Source organism: Gopherus evgoodei, chromosome 18 (genome assembly GCF_007399415.2).
Source record: "Gopherus evgoodei ecotype Sinaloan lineage chromosome 18, rGopEvg1_v1.p, whole genome shotgun sequence".
Classification (NCBI taxonomy): domain Eukaryota; kingdom Metazoa; phylum Chordata; order Testudines; family Testudinidae; genus Gopherus; species Gopherus evgoodei.
The window spans coordinates 12,704,455-12,728,182 of NC_044339.1; the positions used below are offsets into that span (position 1 = coordinate 12,704,455).

A 23,728-nucleotide genomic window follows, 5' to 3' on the forward strand; every position below is an offset into this window, starting at 1 on the left:
CTAGTGATTTTGGGAACCCAGCCTGACACCTTAAAAAGGGCTTGATTTTTAGGAGGGTGGCTCAGCATTTTCTGAAACCCTGGTCCTTTTAAAACGGCTCAGGTTAGGCAGGCAAAAATTGAGAGAGTTGAAATGAATACTCACACCAAAAATTCAGACTTATTCTCTTCAAACTCTTGTAAATATAGACCTACTGTCTTTGTAAGAACCAGTGCCATTTAAATGCAATCACCAAACAGAGGATAAACAAAAAGAATGAAAGGCAGCTTTAGGCCAAAAAATGATTTTATTATTCAAAAATATATATTTGTTTTTTTTAAAATAAATTTCCATCAATTCCCAAACATTTTATGGTTCATTATTAACAGGAAAAGAACTCTTTACAGCTTGATTTATAAAAGTTAAACCATGTGAGAAATGGCCCGTTTCCAGTGTTAGATTTTTGTAAAAATGTATATAAACGTTCACATCATTCCTTTGTATGGACACTGTTGAGAAATAGTTCTTCCTTTTAAAAAAAGCACTGTGACAATACGAATAATTGGCGGTATGATAAAATGACTGCAAAAAGTCACTCAATGGGCTCCTCTTTGCAAGGATGTTTAACACACATTCACTCAGCAACACAACTGCACACAGCATTCCTAGCTCACTATTCACTGAAAATAAAAATCTATCAACAGTTTCTATTAATAGCTTTCCCAAAATGTAACTAGCACTCTGATTCCATGGCCTAGAATGAAGTAGATCTTTACCATACTGTCTTTTTCAGTGTCAGACTTATTTTAGAGTTTCACGTTCCCTCCCCCACATCCTGCTCCCCAAATCTCTTGCTGGTGAACTTTGGAGGTTTAAAAATATTTATCCCCACTGTTATTTTCCATTTGGCAAACACGAACAAAGGATTAAAGGGTTTAAAACAGATGCTTCGGAAAAGACATTGCCCTGAGAAATAATGAAAGATTTTCAGTGAAGAATAAAACATATATTCCAGAGCGCAATTACTAACAAAGGATACATTTACATACAAAGTTTCTATTGGAATTTTATAAAGGGAAACCTGAGGTTTTATTCACAATTTTGGGGTGCCCAACCTAAGATAACTTAAAGAGGTCCTGATTTTCAGAAAGAGCTGAGCACCCAACTTCTGAGAAATCAAGCCTCTTTGGAGTGTCAAGTGGGGCACCTCAAAACCACTAGTTATGTTAAAAAATTTCAGCCAAATTATTCAAAAAAGAATCAAGGAAACACTCCACCTCTAAGCCACTCCTCCAGTGTCACAACCTCTTCCGATCCGGAGAGAAATTCTGATAGCCATTACATTTATTCTCCCCCCTCCCTTTTTTGTCTATTACGTTACTCCTGTTGCACCACACACGCTATTTGAATAAAGCCGATGGTAAAACAGCTAATTTTGTTTAACAAAGAAAAATGAAGCTTTGAATTTTCAGCTATCCCAGGCCTAAAACCTCCTCCTCTACATGGCTGCTTCAGCCACGGGGGCACATTTTGGAATTAGCAGTGTTAGCAACTTGGCACTTCAAACCAGCAGAGAGCAGGGGGAATTGTGTTCTTCCAGGTCTGTGACAGAAGGCTAGCAGCACCACCCTGAGCACTGACAGCCAGAAGCAGTTAACCACTTCTCTATTAGGAGATTATGGGGCGGGGGGCGGGATTACTATGCGACTGGTAGTAATTGGGAGGATCAGGAAGCTGGGGGGGAGCTCAGACGCTGTATGGAAAGCCCCGCCTGCTGCATACCTGTATCCTTTGTTTAGTTTGGAACTGAGGGACCACGGAAGCAGGCCAGAAAGTGAGGCACAAAGGGTAGTTAAGGGAGCACCCCATGACAAGGTCCTATTGTAGGGGGTTGTGATGGGGGTAGCAGTCTGTGTTAATGCTTTCAGAAGCTGGAGGATTTTCTGTCTGGAAAAAACAATGTAGCTGATGGTATGAGACACAATGCAGAAGAGGAAGACCAAAAACATTTTCTAATGCCAGTAAGCTACAGCATCGTCCCTCCTAAAAGCAACCAACAGGGCTTCCCACTACACAGTGCTTTACGCTCACCCTTTGCTTTGAGGCTGATAGGTAGGCCTGCCTGTCATAATAATCCAGAGAGGAGGTAACTCCAATCCACACTCATATCTGATTAGACAGCCTTTGTCTCCTCGGGATCTGAGCCGATGATGTAGCTACACCAGTGCAACCTCCCTAATGTAGACAAGCCAAGCTAAGTGCAGCAGAGCAATTTATCCCACATTGATCAGAGGCACCAGTGCAAACCACAGCTTGGTCTTTCTGCACTAGATGCTTGCACTGGTGCAATGACCTCAGTGGCAGAAAACAAAGCAGCCCAAATGGAGAAAAGCTCTGAATTTCACTGAGATCAGAACACGTCTCCCACCCCAGCCCTGGGTCTGAAAACAAGGGATTGGTTCTCAGAGCTTCCTCCACAGCATTAAAAGAGGATTGCGTGTTACAATAAAAGCCATTCGGAATGACCTGGAGTGGGAACACAGGTGCACAGGAACTGCCAGACTGAAGGAGACCATGTCCCCGCGTCGGACAACGGCCAGCATCCAATGCTTTGGAGGAAGGTGCAGGAGACCCCCCACAGATGTGGAATAATATGACCCCCCACATTATATCTCATCCTGATCTCTAGTAGTCAGAGGCTGGTTTGACTCTGCAGAGGAGGGGTTTTACATACCTTCCAAGGTTTTTTTGGTATGAACTCTGCTAACGCTGGATATTCTCATTAGCCATATGTTTTCCCTCTTTGAAGCACCTTGACAACACTCCCCACCCCTGCAACAAATATATATATATATTCACTATAAGAGGGTTTGGAGTTCTGAGAAGTCCTACTCTGAAAAACAGGAAGAAATGTCCTCCAGCCCGTTACACTCTGAATCCTAGCTGCTGATTTTTGTGACCCATATGTTTTTCCTATTTGTTACTCCTGCTAGCCCCTCAGCCATGAGAGTGAACCCAATTCCTTCCCAGCTTATGCATCATCAACACAGCTAGCGGTCTGACTGTGCCCTGACTGCCCTCTTCCACCAACATCCATGGAGTTCAGTGGGGTGCAAGTCAGGCAGAATTTGGCCCCAATATCCAGACCCCTGGATAGACTTTTCCTCCTTCCCCACTCCATCAGCATTTCACATCCATGTCGGTCATGAGGGCTGGCTCCTGAGAATATCGCAAGCAGGACAGGAGCAGCCTCCTGTGGTTTCAAGCTCAAACAGTGCGGTGCTTGGAAACTACACACAATTTATCACCACTTGGTTTGTTTGGTCATGGCGCCACCTTGTGTCAGACTCTACCTTTTCCACTGAACTCCAGTTGCGTCCGTCAGTCATCACTTGGACTTCAACAAGACCGGAGTGCTGGACAACTAATTCTTTCACTAGCTGCAAACATCAGAGAGTCAACAGCCTCCCCAAAAGGTGGCTGCTAAAATCCCTCTGAAAACCATCACTTTTTTCCCTTCTCCAGTTATTCCGGTCAAGGATGTGCATTGCTGGGTGCGGATCAGACACCAGCAGATCTGGATTTGCCAGGAACTGGTAGAATGTCCCTATTCTGGGTTCCTACAGCTCTGTCTTGTACTCCTGATCCTGCAATGCTTGGCTGGATTTACCTCCCCTGCCCCCTCCAAGATCATGGAGCAGCTCAGCATCTCCCAATGCAGTTGGCCGGATCCGGGTTTCCTTATCTAAAAAAAGAACGTTCCTCCTGCACTCCACAGTAAATAGCCCACTGAAGTAGGCCATAGCGTCACTAGAGTATATGGGGATAAGGCTTATATAAAGGATGAGCAGCACATGGGCAAGGTGGAATTTAGGCAGTGGGGGAAAGAGGGTTCTAAAGATTCTTCCCCCATTTTACTAAACAGGACTGCACCCCCCGCTTTTCTGCAGTTGGTCTATGCTCTTCTGACCCACCCTGCGATGTTTTCAAGGGACGTGTCCTCCCTACGCGGTGACGGTGGACTGGCTAGAAAACACCCAGGAGACAGAAAACTCCCTCCTCTTCTCCAACAGCATGCCAGTGCCCTGGAGTAACAGCCCCAGTCGCGGCAGTATCCTTGCCATAAGCGCTGGGGTGTCGGGATCATTACTGCTGAAGACTGTAGTACTGTATACAGCTGCCTCGCGGGGAGATGTCATAAGCTGCTGAACAATGCCGCAGCTTGCCCGTGAGGGCGGAGGAGGGCTCTTCCTGGGGAGTTTAACACAAAGGCGCCTCAGGATATTTAAGGAAACCCAATTCCATCTGCAGATAACTCTGCCCTCCACCTCGATCCTCTGACAAGGGGAGCTTTATGCAACGGTAACGTCACGCCGCAGACAAACGCCATCTCCAGAATAACGGGAGCTGAGCCACGATGCTCTCAGCCCAATCCCCATAATCCTGAAAGCCTAAAAATCCCTTGCCTTTCCCATCCCCCTGGGGTGCTGGCTTCCCACTTAGGAAGAGCAGCAATTGCTACTGATAACTACGCCTGTGCACAGGACAATTTCTAAAGCCTCAGCACACAGCTCAGTGCCAGGGAGGGGGCAGTGTCGGTCACACAAGGGATGGTCCCTGGGTGTCTGCAGCTTCCAGGGCTGTATAAACACAGCCATGTAGAGAAGGGGACTGGTTGTTTCTCTTTGTTTGGGGAAAGAGGGGGAGGAGGCGGAATCAGTAACAGGGCCAGTGCAATTGACAAAGGTTAATATGAGAGAAATCCCTGTGGATGGCACAAGACAAGCAGGCAAGGTCTGGAAAACTCCAGTGCCCAATGACTGTACCCAATCATGCCCTTACAATGAAGCAAGACCCCAGACCCGCCAATACAAGAGAGCTCTAAAACAGGAACTGCAGCAGAAGACATTAGACTAGGAGAGCTCCACAGAGGAAGAGTGGGAAAATGGTCAGTATTTTGCTGAAGTAAAGGGTTGGCACATACGGCACTAGAGCACAATCTGAATGGGACTGTGATTGGGCCTCTGGCCACCGTGAAAATGCTTCTGTCAGCCTGTCTGATCAGAGGCGAACATTAGCAGTCGGCTTCTTTCTGCGCCTCTCCTCTAAGAATCCTGATGAGCTCTGCAGGCAATTAATCAGAGCTGTCTCGGATGGCTCCTGTGAGGTAGGTCAGTATTATTAACCCCACGGTGTGTGTGGGAAACCGAGGCACAGAGCAGCGATGTGACCTAACCAAGGTCTAGAAGCAGTCAGGGGTAGTCAGGAATACAACGCTGATCTCCGAGCGCTGAGCCGCCTCCCTTTCTAGGCTTAGATGACAGAGCCGTTACGGCCAATGGATCTTCACAAAAGTTAGAGGGACTGTTCTGAGCAGGAGCTGTTATTGTAAACACAGGAGCCTGTGTGCAGTATTGGAAAATCCAGGCTCCAGGTGGGTAACGGGACAGGTATGAGGGGAGGGTAAACCAAGAGATCATCCAAGCAAAGCATCATAATCCATGTACCACACCAGCTGGCCAGAGCTGGGGTTGACCCCTGAAATTGGCCACTTTCTGGGCTCCTGTCCCACTCTACTGATCTGGGTTGTAATTTCATGCTTCCTCTTCCCCATCACCAGCACGGCCACCTGCCTGGCTTGGTTGATGAGAGGCAGGCTGAGGCTCATCCTCTGGTGGGGTTTGACGGGGCTCTCTGTGAGCACCACCGTCTGGGCCCCTTCGAGGCCACTGGATGAATGCGGGAAGAGCGAGGCCGTGTGCCCGTCAGAGCCCAGCCCCAGCAGCACAAAGTCCAAGCTGGCGTTGGTCACTAGCTCTGCGATCTCCTTGGCATACAGCTCCGGCCCCCGGTCCTCCTCCACACACAGCCGCCGGTTCAGGTGCACCGGCATGGGGTGGATGTTGAGGTACGGCAACCGGACGTGCTGGAGGAGGTGGTCATGCAACCTGCGGAAGTTGGACTCCGGGTCGGCGAGCGGCACGCAGCGCTCATCCACCAGCCACAAGTGGGTGTGTCTCCACGGGAAGCCGTAGTGGTGAGTCACCAGCTGCTGGAACAGGGTGATGGGGCTCGAGCCGCCTGACAGGGCCAGGTGGAACTCGCCACAGCGTGTCACCGCTTTGGCTGCCGCCGTCTCAATGTCCATTGCCAACCGGGCAATCAGCTCCTCCGGCCAAGCAGAGACCAAGGGCCTTTGCCGAAACTTGGCCTGGATGGTTCGGTAGTCGCCCGGCATTTGCCCATCGGCGTGCAGCAGTTCCACCGGCTCCTCCAGCGTGAAGGACAGCTCCCTGCCCATCATTTCAAAGTCCAGGAGGTGCTGGTTCTCCAGCCCCCCCGGGTACAGGCGCGGGACCTGCTGGGTTAAGCTGTCCAGCAGCGGGGTCCAGAACTCCCAAGATGCCAGCAGGTTCTCAGCGGTGATGAAGGAGTCCTTCCTGCCGTGGAAGATGCTGGAGATGAGGACAGAATAAGCCTCTCTCTCCTTCACCGGGCTGTACACGTAGTAATCCGACAGCGGGAGCCCAAAGAGGCGCAGTTGCGGGCGATCCACCACCTCCTTCCAGCTGCCTTCTGGCATGATGGGCTTGAAGAGGTTCCGGCTGATCAGCACGGCAGGACAGCTCAGCTCTCCATGCCCGATGTAGAAGATGATCTGCTTGGGTCCACACCGGCTCTGCCCCGCCTCCCTCAGGCTCTCGCGCTGGGTGCAGTAGGCTCGGTTCTTGAAGAGGACACGGACGTAGCCTACCCGCTCATCCAGGGCTTTGCCAGAGGTGAGGAGGAAGGGGACTCCCTCCCATCGCAGGCTGTCTAGCTGAATCAACACACCTGAAATGACATGGGAACCTCAGGTCCGAGCCCAAGCACCATTCTCCTTGCATGGATCCTGGCATCCGGAGCCTCCCTTGCACCACAATCAGCCTTTCCCATCACCCCACCAGGTCTCTGCTCTCCTGATCCCCAAGGATTTGCCTTGCTCCCTCCCAATTAGCCCACAACATTCCTCTGCTTGCCCAGCTATCCCTTAGGACAGCAGCTTCTCTGGATGAGCTATCACATCACTCTCTAGCCAAGAATCAAAACACTGAGCATGTGCAGCATGGCCAGAGTTGGCCCTGTGATGAACTGAGGTCCACTGGCCCTAGAGAAACCACCCCTCGTTCTTACCTTTTGGAGACATGGAACAGCCCCCAGACAGTGAAGGAAGGGACCTAAGCCACTACAGAATAAATTCCTAAAAATAACTGACATTTATAGTAATAATTCCACATGTGGCTTCACGGGCCAACAGACCCTTATAGATCCCTGGGTGGCTGGACCTCGGGCTCAAGGTCCTACAGGGACAGATGCCCTAGAAATAAACAAGGCAACTAGTGTCCCCGTGTAGCAGCCGTGGAAGCAGAGACAGAAGTTAAGTCATTGGCCCTCAGCCACAGAGGAAGTGATGGAGCTGGGATTAGGATTCGGCTGCTCCCTGTCGCCTAGTCCCATGCATTGACCACACCTCACCTGCCTCAGCCACTATGCCCTATGACATCAGCCTGGGTCTTGCCCCCACCTGCAAAGGTTGGCGTCATGCTGACGTAGTCCTGTGCCTTCTGCAGCTCCTCCTGCACCTGGCCGGTGTAGGCCTGGTATTGACCCAGCACTGCACTGGTGCTCTCCAGGCCCTGCAATGACTTGAAGGTCTGCAGCTTATGCTGGAGAACATCTTCCGCGCTGCTGATGTTGGCTGGCAGCTCCATGGCGAGATACAGCAGGACCTCGGTGAGGTGGTTCTGGAGGACGTCACGGATGACACCGTACTGCTCGTAGAAGCTGGTGCGGCCTGAGTGCGACGAGGAGGCGAGAGGCGAGCAGTCAGAGCGGCAGGAAAAAGAAACCCCCCCTGCAGCCCCCAGCATGTGAAAGGAACTTGAATATTGGTGCCTGAGGGAATGAAGGGACAGGCCCAGGGACGGAGCCGTCTCTAGCCCCAGACTGGGTACAACACCAGCTGCCTCTGCGGGCATCTCAGCAACTCACTTCAGCCCTGCACATGGCTTCGCCTACTGCAGTGGGGCCTCCCAGGAGAAGCTGCCGCAGCTGATAAAAGATTCCCAGGAGACCGGCTGCCCTCACCAGAGCAGCAGGAGGAACCTCTGTTGGAGGAAGGAACGGGAGAATTGGGGCTGGGCGGGGTTGGCGAGCTGGGTGAGCAGAAGGGCTAAGAGGCGGCAGCAAATCCTGTCTGTCCTCAGGCGCCAATATAGACTTAAGCCAACCCTATGTACAGCCTTGCGTGGGGCTTCCTGAGCTCAGTGGGGGATGGGAGGGGGCTTTGCCTGACCAGGCCGGCAGCACAGTCCAGGTTCAGTCTGGGCCTGGGATCAGCGTCCAGACTACGTGCTGGGAAAGGAACGCACGACGTGCAGTGCCAGGCCTCTCTTTCACCCCAGCAACAACGGCCATATCCCAAGGGGCAAGTGGGACGGCAGCAGAGCCCGAGGTCTCTAGCTGGAGTGTGGATCCACATCAAAGCCTTAACAGAGGGATCAGAACAAACCCGATTACCCCTCGCAATTCTGCAGCAATGGACCAGGTCAACAGAGCAGCAGCTGTCTGCATTATACTGAGCCCCTTCCATCCACTGCTCCACGCACAGTCCACTCCGAGCGGCTGAATACTCCCTCGTGCCATCAACGTAAGCCCTGCCCTTTCTGCAAGAGTCAGGGCTTTACCTGTTTCAATACAGGATGTGCCTTGCCCTGGGCTGATTTCTTACTGTGGCCAGGAGGGAGAAGGACGATGTCCTGTTAAATGCAGGTGATTCAAACCAAAGCCTCCTGTTAGCTGGTCGGGCAGGCTAAGCGCTGAAGACCTCGCCCCTGCCCTGGGCTTCCCCTTGGTTTGATACAGTTTGTCTCCCTCTCTCTAATCCAAAGGCACATTTGTTAATGCAATCAATGCAGCAGCCTCTCTGGAAGCCAGACTGCAGGGGGATTGGGGTGGGAGGTCAAATGATCAATGACCAGGCTTTAATAGTTACCTTATTTAACAGTGTGTGTGTGGTGGCTAGAAGCAGGGGAGGGAGAGAGAAGAAGGGGAGCAGAGACACAATCCTGATGTTGCAGAAATAAGAGTGCCTGGCGTCCCCACAACTGCTGCCGGTGGCAGCCCAACCCAGAGCGCTTTCCACTCAGCGCTGCAGTGTGGGGCTGTAACCCTGCAGGCAGAGATTGCAGCCGTGTCCTTCAGCAACAGACCCGCATCTCTCCCTCTCTGAGCGGCTGCTGAGAGAGATGCCCCTGTGCTGGGATGGATGAGCACGGCCTGGTGGGTGCGCGTAGCTCCCCTGGGCAAAAGCTGCTGCAGCAGCCTAACCCAGACTTAAACTTTCACACCACAGCACCAAATGAGACCTGAACCCAGGCCAGGCCCTTTCCGCGTCCCTCTGCAGCAGAACTCAGGGTCTTTGGGCCTCGATGTGAAAGGCTCCTGAACTCTGCAGCAAGAGGAAGGGGCAGGTTCCCCCTCTAGCTGAGGGAGGTAACAGCCATGACTGGGAATCAAATTTCTGCCTCTCAAGTGCCCATGCAGAGGGACACCACTCAGCTACCCACCTGGCCTCCTTCTCATGCATTTGCAAATTCAATAACAGGGGTCGCTCTCACACAGATACACTAAAGCCGCCTAGGTCCTGAGAAATTCCCCCTGACTAGCTCAGCCCAGGCTCCCTGACCTTTAGCATCCAGAGTCTCCTTCAGGACAATCTCTACTCTCTCCACATGGTGCCGGTTCCAGATTGGGTCCAGAAACCGTCGGTTCTGGTCTCGGAAAGGCAGGATGTGGGCCACAACCTGCGAAGGGAGGGAGGGAGGGGAAGATCAGCGTTAAAAACAAAAATCCAAAGCCAGCAGCATTTCTAGAGCATCTCCCATCCCACTGCTCCATCCAGCACAGAAACGCAGCCCTTTCTGAGGTCTAGGGAGCACACGGCACGGGGAGGAAGAGGGTAAATCAGCACAAGAACCGCAGGGTAAAGCCTGACTCTTGCAGAAGGTACCAGGGGGTCTCTAATGTCCAAGTGGGACAGACATGAAAGGCCTCCGTGGACAAGGCAAACGTTTTACAGTGTCATCGGAAAGCGACACACACACAAAACACAAGACACTCAGCCTCTCTCCCGCGGAAGGGCAAATGGCTGAGTCAGACCCTGCTAGGATTCCAAGCCAGGGTTCCAAGGAATTGAGGCAGATCAAAGGGGCTGCGTACATCACTGAGCCATCTGTTCTCACTTAGTGCAAAAAAAATTCCAGTAGAGATGCTCTCCCTTCAGTCAGACACGCACCCTTGTGACCGGACCATAGGGCCATGGATGGAATAAGGCTGTTTCGAAAAGGAGATGTCCCAGCACACTGAGGCCAGAGCAGTGCATCCACCTCACACACGTTCCCTCGAGGGGCCATGCAGCTGTTCAGACGCCACATCTGGACAGGGCAGCAGCATGTTCTCAGAGCCCTGTGTTCTGGGGTCAAGAGTGAAACTTCAGCTTGGCCCGCTCCATGGCTACGGAAAGTGACACCTTGTCGGCTGGCTGAGGAAGGCTGGGTGGGAAGGGAAAGGTCACCCTGAGGTCTTCAACAACCTGATCCACCTCAGCCCTCAAATCACTTGTGGTCTAGTGGATCTAGGGCTGGGCTGGGGAGTGGAAGACCTGAGTTCTGTTCCTGGCTCTGACAATGGCCTGCTGGGTGACCCTGGGCCAGTCTCCTCCCTTCCCCATCCATAACATGTGGATAGCGACGCTTACCTCTGTACGTAGAGGACTCCAGTATCTCTAGCTGACCGGCCCTATCAGAGCTAGATGTGCTGAAAACCCATGGAGGTCAACAGGCACAAAGTCAGGAAAACTCCCGTATAAAGCTAACCATCACGTCACTGGCGCAACCCAGCTGTTCCCACACCAGTGGTTCACAGGAATAACAGGTGCTGGGAAGTGGGACTGTGGGTGGATGGTGGATAATTTGGAGTTCCTTGGGAACCCCTGGGAGAAGGCAGAAGAAACTGAGGACAAAGTGGGAAGCATTGCATCTTTGGACTGGTTCTCAAGTAGGATGTTAACACTGATCTCCCAGCTCAGGATGGATCCTGATCAGGTACCCCTCCCTACTTCATGTTTATAGCCCAAAAGATGGGGTAGCGGCACAATGGGCAACCAGAATGGTGATCCCCTCTTAGTTCCTTACTAGAAAGATCCCAGCAGATCCAACAGAGAACCTTATTCCATCCATCTACTGCTACAGGAGTGCTACCGAGCCCCTGGGTAAGCAGGATTGACAGGGGGAGGAAGATATCTCCCAGTGTGGCAGATACAATCACCTGGACTGTGTTTCAGCTGCCTTCCCATTAGGGGACCTGACCCCAAGCAGGTCTGTACCAGTAATTTACCTGCTGGATCTGGCAATATCTGGTGCAGGGGAAAGGACAAAGTCAAAAGCAGAGAGCGTATAGGCCACAGGTCGGGGGCTAGGATCTCAGGGGGGTCGGGGTGAGGGAACAGTCCTAATTCTCAAGAGAATCAAGTGATGAACCCCTTTCCTGCCCTGACATCCTCTTCCAGCCCAGAGCAGGAGAAATGTGACTTCCTCTGCTGCAAGGCTATGTTCACTGCCTTTTACACCCCCTCCCCACTCTGTCTCTGCTGCAATCACTCGCACAGATGCACCAGCCCCTGAAAAATTGGCTGATCATTTAAAAAAAAAAAAAAAAAGGGACAGCACATCATATCAAATTAAAAGCCTCCTCTAGAAGCTGGTGCTAAGAGGCTGGGTCCACGTGGAAGGGAAAGGTTTGCTTACTCAGTAGAATACAAGCCCTGACCTTGCCTGGAAGACCAGATGGATTCTGCATCTCACACACACCCCTATATGTGGCCATCTCGCTAGGAGAAGGAGAACAAAAAGCCTGACCCATATCACTTTGGCATGAAAAGGTCCAGCCTTTGCATTTTCCTCGATGAGAGATGGGTTGGCAGTACAGGGGAAGAGTAATGGCCAGTTGCTGCAAGGTCACTCGGCTGCAGCCCGGAACAGTGGACACGACACATTCTCTTTGGCAAGGGGAGGGTTTGAAACATGCTCTGAACTGCTCTGCCTGGGATCCCAAGGCGACATAGACCCCTTCAGACACCAGGGGAGGAGGCAGGATCCAGATATGCCGTAAGAGCAGTAAAAGAGCTCTAAGCGCTTCATAAACAGGGATCCATTTACCGTCCAGACCCCACTCGCAGGCAGGGACCATCCTCATTTGCAGATGGAGAAGCTGAGGCACAGAGAGGACAAGTCACAGCGTCTCTAAGAGGCAGAGCCTGGAAATGAAGCTAGAAGTCTGGACTCACAGTGGCTGTGCTGAAGCCACAAGGCCAACCTGCTTCCGTTATTAAGTAAAGGACAGGCAATCAACACAAAAACTAGGAGCCCAGAGCACAAAATTCATTGATCGGGCTGAACCCTCTTGCTTGGAGACAGAAAGGGAAGAGAGAAGCTGCCTAAGGAGATCTGTGGCTATAAGCCCTTCAGGATTGGTTGGGGTGAGAGCAGGGGAGAAAACATAGACCTTGAGAAAACACCATCTGGTACTCTTGCACCTAATCCTTAATTGTTTGTATTGCCCTGATCTATAACAGATTCTCGACTCCTCAGGCACCTTGCCGCCTTCTGCGTCTGCAAAACGCCAGGCACACTTATGGCATTGTAAGGTAACGCAGTCCAGGGACATGCAGAGCGCAGACAGGCTGGCATTCGCTAAGAGGAAACGTGGGAGCAATGAAGCACCCACCAGTGTCTCCAAACTCCATAGGTCTGATGGGAATGGGACATCATGGCCTGGAAGTGACATCACACACACCTGACATGGCCCTCGCGCGACAGCTACAGTTCACAATATTATTGCACCAACCCTACATTTGTTAGATAAAAATTGCACAAGAGGACCCAGCCCAATTTTGAGTGGGAGGCTCGAGGTTCTGCCCACCATGTTTAAAATCCTGCCGCACCCTCAGACTCAAAGGGAGGGTGGAAATATGCAGCTTGCGGCCTGCACCCCACTCACTCCCTGCCTTCCCTTTACCCTCCAGAGCGCCCCAGCCAGTCTTATTAAGGTTTATTTTGCTGATGTTGAATATAAGCCATTGATCCTTTCTGCAGCTGGGCAAAGACCAGTAGTATTAATAAGTGAGGAGAAGCCAATGTGGCCCTTGTTTCACACGACAGTCAAGTCAACAGGAACCGAGACAGCCTCGTTGGGTCACAGCTGGCTGTATATTAGTCTCCAGCCCTGCGCATCTTGGTGAAGGGGACAAGGTACTAGCCAAACAAACAGTGATAAGAAGACTTAACAGGCTCCAGATCACTTCACTGCTCCAGCAACCTAGGTGAGCAGCTCAGCTGGGCTGTGATTGGTGCACCTGGCAGTCTGCTGCCCACATTAAATGAAAGCCTGAAATTTTGGGCCCTCCCACCATCCAAGCTCCCACCCTGCCGAGACCCCATCCAGCATGGCAAGAGAGTCATTCTGAGTCTGCTCACCTGTTTGCCAAGGTAGTGATCCACCCGGTACATCTCCTCTTCCCGGAAGAAAGTCCTCAGCTCGATGGCCAGCTGCTGGGCTGACTTGAGGTCATGGCCAAAAGGCTTCTCCAGCACCACCCGCAACCAGGCTCCGGGGCGTGGCCTGCAGCTGCCATTGATGTGGCGGGCGATCTCCGCATAGGCAAAGGGCGGCACCGAGAAGTAGAAGATCCTGCCGGCTTCCTCCAGTCCCTCCTGCTGGAGCAAGGTCTCAATCTCCCGGTTCAGGGCAGTGTAGTTCTCGGATGTCTTCAGCTGGTGATACCGGCTCAGCTTGAGGAACTGGTCCTTGACCACAGCACACCTGTCGGGGGACGCGTCCGACGGGCAGACCAGGTTCTTCAGCACCTCAAACATCAGCCTCTGCCCTGGCTCATGGGCTGTCAGCGCAGCCCCGTGGAAAGTGAAGCTGTGGCCACTGCTCACCTGGTCCAGATAGAGATTGAACAGCCCCTCCCACAAGTACTTCTTGGCCAGGTCCCCCGTGGCTCCCAGCAAGACCACTGAGACATGCCCTCGGGACTCCTTGGCCAATGATGGCAGGGCGCCTAAGAGAAAGACGGCACACAGGGCTGCCCTCAGCATCCTGCGGGAGGAGACAAGGACCCAGGGAACCTAGAGGACGGGAGAAGGGAAACATTAAGCTACATTAGCACAGAATATAATGCCACAAAACACAACCCCGGGTGCTGGTTCTTCCACAGCACTCGAGCCAGGAATTTTCACCTGGATTCCTCTCCCCAAAAGTCTCTCTCCTGGTTTGCCACAGGCGGGAGTGATCTCAACTCTGTTGACACAGCCCTAATTAAAGGTGAAGTCCCAGATGCTGCATAAACCAGATGGCTTCTGTCAACAAGAAAGACTTGATCTCATGGGGTAGAGGGGATCAATGCCATCAGCACTGAGCAATAGGGTGTGCAGACCCGGCACCAGGCATAAGCTGACTAAACAATCACTTAGGGCCCCAAGCAGCTCAAGGGGGAACTCTATTCACTTTTTTAGTATGTGTTGTATGTGGGGGACCCCCACAATATCCCTGCTTAGGGCCCCCAATGGGCTAGCACTGTGTGTGTGTGTGTGTGGCTGGCTGCGCAGGACAATAAGGCTGCATTAGTGCAGGAAGCCGCGTCATCCTCTCCCCCCCACTCCCCCCGGTTGAGAGAGTTTATGATTATTGCCAGCAAATATTTGCATTACAGGGCCCACATGCCCCTATCAGGACTGGGCTCTGGACAAACACAGCATCTGCCTTGGAGACCTTCCTGCTGTGTCAGCACTAACCCCTACATGGTGAGGTTTCTGAGTGGGAGTCGCTGGCTTTGAGCTGTGGAAATGAAATCCATTCTTATGTGAGTTTCAGTATCTGCTGCAAACAAATGTGTGCGTCACTGCATGCAGGATGCTACTTCCTGCTTGGGCTTTTCTTCCATTTTGGCACCAATTTGCATCAATATTGTCACAGCGCTTCAGGGACAGGTGCCACAACTGATAATCCTGGTTTTCTAGCTCTTCGGTTCACTTCCATAATATGCAGCCATAAGACTTGCATTTAACTATGTCCCCATGAATGGCACTGAATAAGGCTCCAATAAGCCAAAATGGACCAATCAGTCTGATGAAATAAGTCTGGTATATGTAGCTATGAATCAGTGATGCATTTTTTGTGTGTACTTGCACCTTTATATCTCTAAGCACTCTGCAGAGATCCCCCATTCTGTTCCCAGAGTTGCTACAGACTATAACAGAAGAGATGCATACAGTCCGCTCTCCAAAATAAACTTAGCTTTTGTTCTTTGCTGCTTCTGTTTTCTTTATACAAAAATACAAGCAATTTTTTAGACAAAAGTACAGGTTTTGTTCTTTGTGCAAGGCGGTGATGTGGGAAACCAGGAGAGAGAATCCAGAAGGACAAGTTATGAAGACAGCACAATGGTTGATTCATAATCTATTGCATCAGTTATCTCACTCTGTTCACCTAGTTTCCTGGTGTTATGCATTACTGGAGAGCAGCCACAATGATACCACAGTTGAGATAATCCAGGGCTTTCATGGCACTGCAAACAGGTACTACGCCTTATCTACAACAGCAAGTTGTGTCGCTTTAACTACACCAGTTTAATTAAAGCATTAGAACACCCCCAAGTGCAACCACAGTCATATTGGTATAACAATGCTTCAGACCACTATAGTTACTCCTGTACTCCGTGCCCACAATAGGTTATGTACTGGACTAACTACTTAGTTAAAAACATCATCTCTCTAACTGACACAGTTACACCAGCACAAAACTGGTGTTTAGACCAGGCCTTAATGAGTGAGTTTCTCAAGTGTCTCAGTGAAATGCATTTGACACCACAGACCCCATTTGCTTTTTGTACATTCTGCATTTGGAGCAGTGAAACTAGTCATTTCACTTTCTGGCTCTCCTGCAGCAGCTGGTCAGGATGGATTTCTCTAGTGCATAGGCCTAGCAAAATATCATTTCAGAAATTAAAAAAAAACAACAAAAAACAGGTGACAATATTTCCATTCACATTAGGGTTTGAAACAACCCCGTTTTCTTTTTAGAGCAAGACTACATCAGAGCTCTGCACTATTGTGCAGAGAGCATCACTCCAGGGTATTTGGTTCATTCTCCTCAGACAGGAAACACCCATTCTTCACCAATACAGTAAATGATCCATAACGAAGAATGCAGGCTTTTTAAGCCTGTTTCCTCTGGTGTCAGTGACCCCAACGGTACCCATTCAGGCCATATAGGTCAAGTGTAAGGACCGGTCTTGTTCAGATTCTTGCATGAAATGGGAGTGGTGGGTATTTAGGATTTTTCTACTGCTCCCCTAACAGCCTCATATCATCTGCCGCCAGCTTCCCCTGACCCCACTGCCTGCTCTGCTAATTCTGGGCTAGTTCACTTCTCCCCATCCCAAAACATCAGCAGGGTGGGGAGCTTGGTGCCTGCAAGGGGAGTGTGCCATGTTCTGTTTAACAACTACATGGCTCTGGCCACGTGGGTCAGGTAGATCAAGGCTTCTGATTACTTGACTGAGCGCTCCGAGCTGGTTTGAACTCCAGTTTCCAGAAGAGTGCTGAACACAGCTTGTCCTGGTTACACTTGCTGTTCAAACCACGTTCAGCACTGGCTCAGATGCCCTTGTTGTCAACCTGGGGCATCTTTCGGTGTAGATAAGGCTACCTAGAAGGAGAGTCGGAGTGGGTAGACCTGCGTCTGAGGGGCGGAGAGAAGGGGAATGGAGTGAGGGACAGCTGGTAGGTTTGGAGGATAAAGGCAAGGGAAGAGAAACAAAACCCAAACTCCCCCCCACCCCCACATCCCTGTGCAATCTCCCCTCTCCTCCAGCTTCTGCCTGGAGCTTGGCAGCTCAATGAAATGTTTCTGGCAGTGCCAGCACAGCATGCTGGGAATGGATGGAAAGTGGAGATCTAGCAGCACCCGGGAAACAAAGGCTTCTCCACAGGATCCCAGAATCCCTGGCTCCAGCAGACAGCTCCCCTCTCTCCCAACACACAGTGATCTGTGCACCAACATCCTTTCCCCTTCCTCCTCCCCAAGCCCCACTTCAGGCCCTGGTTCTGGAACAAAGGACCTGGACTGTGATCCCCTGCAAGGCAGCAGGCTGAGCGAGTCCTACCCTCCTAGTACAGTTCTAATGAGTTCCATGCTAACGGGGTCCAAGGACAGCGCTAGTGTATTCACTAAATCAACACAGGGAGCCCCAGGAAATCCTCCCCACCCTATCGTGAATAAACATGATTAAAACGCAAACTGGTCTCACCCAGCAGACTCACCCCAGTAACACAAGAACTTTGCAAAGACTGCAACGGTGAAAGTGCTCTGGAAACTGACTTCCTTCTGTTAACTTCTGACCACAGATCTTTCTTCTCCTGCAGCCAGAGACAGGCTATGCCAGCGCACTCCGGACTAGCAAACCGATCAATAGTTAGACAAACAAGAGGCCTCGTTAACGATAAGCCAGCTCAGCACTTTCTGGTAAAGGGGAGGAAACAGCAAACCTGAACCTCCCATTCCCAGCAGAGAAAAAATAAATGCTCCTGTACCCGTCTCCACCCAGCACTTCAAATTCATTGGTCCAACCAAGTTCCTTTTACATAGCTGTCCAAGAATAGGGGCGGGAAGGAGAGATTTTTTTTTCCCCCCAACATGGATTCTTGATCTTTTATTTAAAAGAGTGAGAGGGGAACCAAGAAAAGTTAAAGCTAAATATTTGCATCTAGGCTAGCAGCAGATGTGTGAAATGCTGGCCCATGCAGGAAGTCCAACTTCTCAAGAATTTTCTCTGAAACATTCATCTGATTAGTTAAGACACTTGAGAATCATACCTCTCACTCGTAGTAAGACGCACTGGTAATGGCTTATAGTGAGCCCTCAGTGAGAGGGATTTAAGAAAAGACTTCTCGAAGTCACAAAAAGTGCATGAAAAAACGCGTACATTTTGAGACACGCACACACAAATAAAATAAATCAAGGGTTTGATACTGCTGTGATTCTGAATGCCCTTGATCAGAGTTGAATTTGCAGATTAGGAAAGATAGTGCAGAAAGATGGAGGAAAAGCACTAGTGCAGGTCTTGACAGACCTGAGTTCTTGCCCCAGCTTCGCCACAGCCTCCTTACATGACCTTGGCCAAGTCACTTTGAAGTCTTGTCTATGCACAGTGAAGCCAATAAGAATGTGACCCTCGTGAGAGATATCATTTTTCTAATGAAACAGTTCAATCAGTATCGCCCCTACCAGTTATACTGGTATAAAAGTGACTTATGCTGGAATAATTCCTTGCTTTTCCCAACAGGAACAGCTAAAGCAGTAGAAGGCAGCACCTTTCCACCAGAGTAACTGCATCCACACTGGGTGTTGTGCTGCTTTCTCTATCTCAGTTAAGATAAAGCGCTACAACTTGCATTCATAAACAAGGCCTTAATCTCTCTGTGCCTCAGGTCCCCAGCCATAAACGGGAACAACACTCCCCTTCTCCCACCTTTTGTCCGTCTTGTCTATTTCGGCCCATCAGCTCTTTGGGGCAGGGACTGTCTCTTCTTACTGGCATGCACAGCACCCAGCGCGATAAGCACCTATATGCGCAGGGGCCTCTCGGTGCTGCTGTACTGCTACTTAATGTGCTTTTCCCCAGCCCTGGCTGATCGGTGGGGTTTTCAGGTACACAGAGCAGCACAGAAGGCGTTTCTTCGACGTTTTTCAAACACAGGAAAGAACGCCCCCTGGCTGCAGAGGAAGAATGTCACACATTGGCTGAACACAGGTAGAGCAGGTCTAACCTGGCCTGCGTCGGCATTTAGCAAAGGGAAACAGGAGATAGCCTCAGACTTTACCAGAGTGTGGAATGCTCTCTCAGGAGACAATCTGGGATGAATTCTTTTTTTCCTGGGAGCTCCTACAAGACATATCCTTGCTCATCAATCTCTCCCCAGCCATCCACTGTAACTCTCCTACCCCCTCCTTCCTTCCTTACTTCTTCACCATTGGCTACTTAACCTCTACGCAACCATTAAATTGCACTGACAACCACACAGGGCCAAAGGCATGGGACAGAATCCTCTTGTCTACTGTATTACAGATAGTGATTATTTTGCATGTGTACCTGATAGTTTTTCCTTCCATTATGGAAATATAATAGAATAATATTATTGTATCCGGATCAGGAACTTCTATTTAACCCTAGAGTGCTTCAAATGTATTAAGATAGCATATAACTGAAATGCTCCTACCTTGTGGGGTGCAGGGGGCAAGCCCCCTAGAACACAATATAGTGCATGACAGCTGAGGCAGGGTGAGCAAGGATTTCGGCTAAGGACCCTGGCACAGCCCTCAACTCTTATAATAAAAAGTCATGGAAACTTCTGTGATCTCAGCTGCATACGGGGCATAAGGAGGGGGGCCAGGTTACCTGCCCGGCTACCCCCAATCTGAGTGGTGTTGCGACTCTGTGTGCCAGATCACAACACCACTCACTTAAATTTGGCCCACGCGGTCCTGTGTCATCCAGTTAGGGGCTGGGGTGCTGTGTCCTCCGCTGCACCCCCCAGCTGTGTGGGAAATACTCCCACGTAAACTATAGGGCATCATTTACCTACTCCAATGCTGGAAAGATGAACCACCCCTATAGGGACTAGAATCTGTAATGCTACACGGTTTGGGCATCCCAATCCTGGGCATCCCAATTCTAAGATAACCCTTTGGGAGTTTTCTCTGTATTAGACCAGTGGTTCTTGAGCAGGGGTACATGTAACCCTGGGAGTATGCAGAGGTCTTCCAAGGGGGTACATCGATTCATCTATATATTTACCTAGTTTTACAACAGGCTGCATAAAATGCACTAGCAAAGTCAGTACAAACTAAGATTGCATACAGACAATGACTTGTTTATACTGCTCTATATACTATACACTGAAAGATAAGCACAATATTTATTTTCCAGTCGATTTATTTTATAATTACATGGTAAAAATGAGAAAGTCAGCATTTTTTCAGTAAGTGGGCTGTGACACTTCTGTATTTTTAGGTCTGATTTTTTAAGCAAGTGGTTTTTAAATGAGGTGAAACTTGGGGGTATGCAAGACAAATCAGACTCCTGAAAGGGGTACAGTACTCCGGAAAGGTTGAGATCATTGGACAACTTGTCTTGATGTAATTTAAACCAATTTAAAATCAGTTTAGTTGCACCCATGCAAACCCCTTACTGTAGACACGTTTACTGGTTTAAAGTGCATCATACTGATTTAGCTCAATTTGGTAACTGAATTAAACTGGTGTGAGTATATTTTAAACCAGTTTTAAGTGTGTCTACAGAAGGGTCTTGCACCAGTGTAAGTAAGTTGATTTAGGTCACGTCTACACTCGCATTTATGTCGGTAAAACTTTTGTCGCTCAGAGACGTGAAAAAAACACCCTCCTGGGCGATAGGAGTTTTGCCTGCAGAAATGCTTTGTCGGCAGGAGACACTCTCCCGCGGACATCGCTTCCGCCTCTCGTGGAGGTGGAGTAATTATGCCGACAGGAGAGCGCTCTCCCATCAGCAGAGCGCGTCTCCACCAGATGCACTGCAGCTGCGCCAATATAGCATGGTAGCGTAGACTTGCCCTAAGCCAAGTGGACTCCTAGGGGATTCAACTACACAGTCTCACACATTTACAGTCCAACTAAAAACTGGTTACTCAATACTTCCAATTGCAAAACACCGCCCTGCTGTGCCCAGAGCCAGCAGAATAAAGCCAGTTCCCCTGGTTTACTGCTGTCATATCATATAACAAAAAGGACCCATGTAAAAATAAAACCAGACAGGATTATGTTACCCAAGAAGGATTCCTTTCCCATGTGCCCTAAGGCTTAGCTATATGAGAAAGTTGCAACATTTTAACGTAAATCAATTTTAAATCTGGGTTAGTTAAACCTGTTCAGGCCCTTGTGCAGACATTCTTATTCTGGTTGAAGAATAGCTTGTTTGGGTTTATCTGGGTAAATTCCCAAAACTTAAAAACCAAAATAATTGCTATCAAATGGGCATAAGGCAGCCCTGGTGCAAAAGTACACCCTCCACCCCCGTTATAAGAAACACCCTGACAACCACAAACCTGAAAATAAACAGCCCGATTAAAACGAACGGATTTTACAACATGGCCATAAAGGCTTGTCCTGCAATGACTCCATTCGGGCAATCCACTGAGGGTAATGCAGCCATGCATGGATGCAGGAGTCCACCATACAACCAACTGCAGGATGAAGGCCTTAGACCCTACTGACCGGCAAACCAATTCCAAGGGCTTTCTCACCCTGGATGTCACTGCTCTCAGCAGTTCAGGACCCATACTGAGAGCATTCCACTTGGCCACAACCACTGTGACATACGCATTCAGGCCCTCATCCTGCAATGATCTGTTAAAATATGGTTGTCTTCAAGGTTAAGAGTCCAATGGGTTACCCAAGGGAGGTTGAGAGACTGTCTTAGGCCCCAATTTTTCATTACAGATCCACTAGTGCAGACCCCTTCAAATTGAGGTGATTGCAGGATCAGGGCCAAATATGTTCTCCCAAACTCTCTGCCTCTGCTAACCAAAAAGCCACCCACAGTGCGACACTGATCACCCTAAAGTCTTTAGTGCTGGACTCTTTAAGGGAGTAAGACTGATTTCGGTTGGTCTCGGAGAGCACTGCAGAGAAAAATCACCTATTAATCACTTTTACACACACTTACACATACACACAGAGTCTTCTGACCAAAGCATTTACAGCCTTGGGAAAACAGCAGCTACTATCATGACTGGCTAGAAGTCTCAATCACCCAACTCGCTGCTGTATGAAAAAATGACAAAATGATTACTGAGTAGCAGGTTTCCACAGTGAATTAGCATTCAGTCCACCTTACAAAACATTTAAGAGATACAGCACAACACAGCATGGCTTAATCCTTCCGTAAGGCTGGGCACATATAAAACACAAAGGAAAGCGTCTCCAAGACGGAGTGAGAATCAAGAAAAAAAAGTCAGCTTTCTGCACGGGGAAGTATTAGAGATGGCTTGAATTGGCACCATCAGTTTCTGGAAAGGTCAGAGGTTTAATGCCCCAGATCCCATTAAATACAGAAGGAGAGATTCAAATTAGCACTTGATCCTTTCTATCAACTGTTCTGACAAAGCCGTGACCTCCAAGCCTTACACAAAGGAGACAGAGCTTAGGCCACCAGCCCGAGAAAATTGAATCACAGAATTTCCGGTGAGTAGGAGGAGCAGACTCGCATTTATAGAGGCCCCAATCAATATAACATCTATTTCTCAATGACACAGAAGGGAAAACCTTGGCAATACAAGGGTTAGACAACATCAGAAGTTTGCGTTTCTTGCAACTCTGACCAGTGTGTCTAAGTGGAGATCTAAAATACTCATCTGCCTTCCTCAGGCTGATTCCAACCCAGTAATTTATTTATTAAACCCCTAAGCACCCAGGAGGCAGAAGATGAATTTCAGTGGAACCATGCAGAGAGGTAACCAGTGTCATAACTGGCAATAACTAGCAAATGATGTACCAAAAACAATAAAACAAACCAGAGAGTTACAGAGGCAGAGATAGGGAAGTGTACTTCCTTAGGTGAGATCTAAGGAAAAGTTACCTTAGAAGAGGGGCATTTCTTGTAAAGTTAACCACACGCACAACCTACACACAAATAACTTGTCCAGTATCTGAAGAGTAACCGTGTGAGACTGTATCCACAAAAACATCGAGGAGTCCAGTGGCACCTTAAAGACTAACAGATTTATTTGGGCATAAGCTTTCGTGGGTAAAAAACCCACTTCTTCAGATGGATGGAATGAAAATTACATGCATCTGAAGAAGGTTTTTTACCCATGAAAGCTTATATCCAAATAAATGTTAGTCTTTAAGGTGCCACAGGACTCCTTGTTGTTTTTATAAATACAGTAACTCTGTTCCCTTCCCTCAACAAGGCATCACCAAAACCCACACCTCATAAATAAATCACTCCACACACACACACAATCTCCCTACCTATAAACTACTGAGTGAGCTCCTCCCTTCACCCTCCTCCCGTCCCAGAATCCTCCACGGAACAGAAGCCAAGTGCACTCTGCAAACTGACTTGTGCAAGAAGAGCGAGCCCTGCCCATGGTGCTTTCTTTACACACACAGCCCAAGACAGGGGAGGGGAGGAACTTTCCCATAGTCCTCCTTCTCCAGAAGCACTAGCTGACCCCTCGCCATCTCCCCTAGGAGTGGGGCTCCCCCCAAATCCAAGTCTAATTCTGCAAACCCGCAGCCCATCAACTGACACGTGCTCTTGAGCACGGACAGCCCAGACTGCCCCCGCTTGGCCGCACGGCAGCCCATCCCCCTGGGTTCCCTACCACCACTCAGCAGTTTGCAAGCTGGGCAGAGTGCACGGCGCTGCAGCTGGCTCTGCCCCCACCACACGGCTCACCCCACGCAGCAGCCAGACAGGGCACCCCCCCCCAACAGAGCCCAGGATATGCGCGAGCCCCCTCCCCCCGTACTCACCCCAAGGGCCAAGCCACAAGAAAACCCTCCCCGGGCTGGGCCGGCCGCAGCTGCGGGCTCCGCCTCGCGC

General features: G+C 49.8%; 1 protein-coding gene across 3 annotated transcripts; it reads right to left on the bottom strand.

Moving 5' to 3' along the window:
* Window positions 1-276: 276 nt before the first annotated feature.
* H6PD (hexose-6-phosphate dehydrogenase/glucose 1-dehydrogenase) lies at window positions 277-23,728 on the bottom strand. Of its 3 annotated transcripts, none has more exons than XM_030537367.1 (5): window positions 23,659-23,728; window positions 13,554-14,210; window positions 9,707-9,824; window positions 7,544-7,813; window positions 277-6,813 (listed from the first exon to the last, which is right to left on the bottom strand). In XM_030537367.1, the coding sequence occupies exons 2-5, from the start codon at window positions 14,178-14,180 to the stop codon at window positions 5,456-5,458; spliced, it is 2,373 nt and encodes a 790-aa protein (XP_030393227.1). In that variant the 5' UTR covers window positions 14,181-14,210; window positions 23,659-23,728; the 3' UTR covers window positions 277-5,455. The 3 variants fall into 3 exon arrangements, with proteins under 3 accessions (XP_030393227.1, XP_030393229.1, XP_030393228.1); XM_030537369.1 differs by lacking the exon at window positions 23,659-23,728 and adding an exon at window positions 21,880-21,899; XM_030537368.1 differs by lacking the exon at window positions 23,659-23,728 and adding an exon at window positions 17,406-17,504.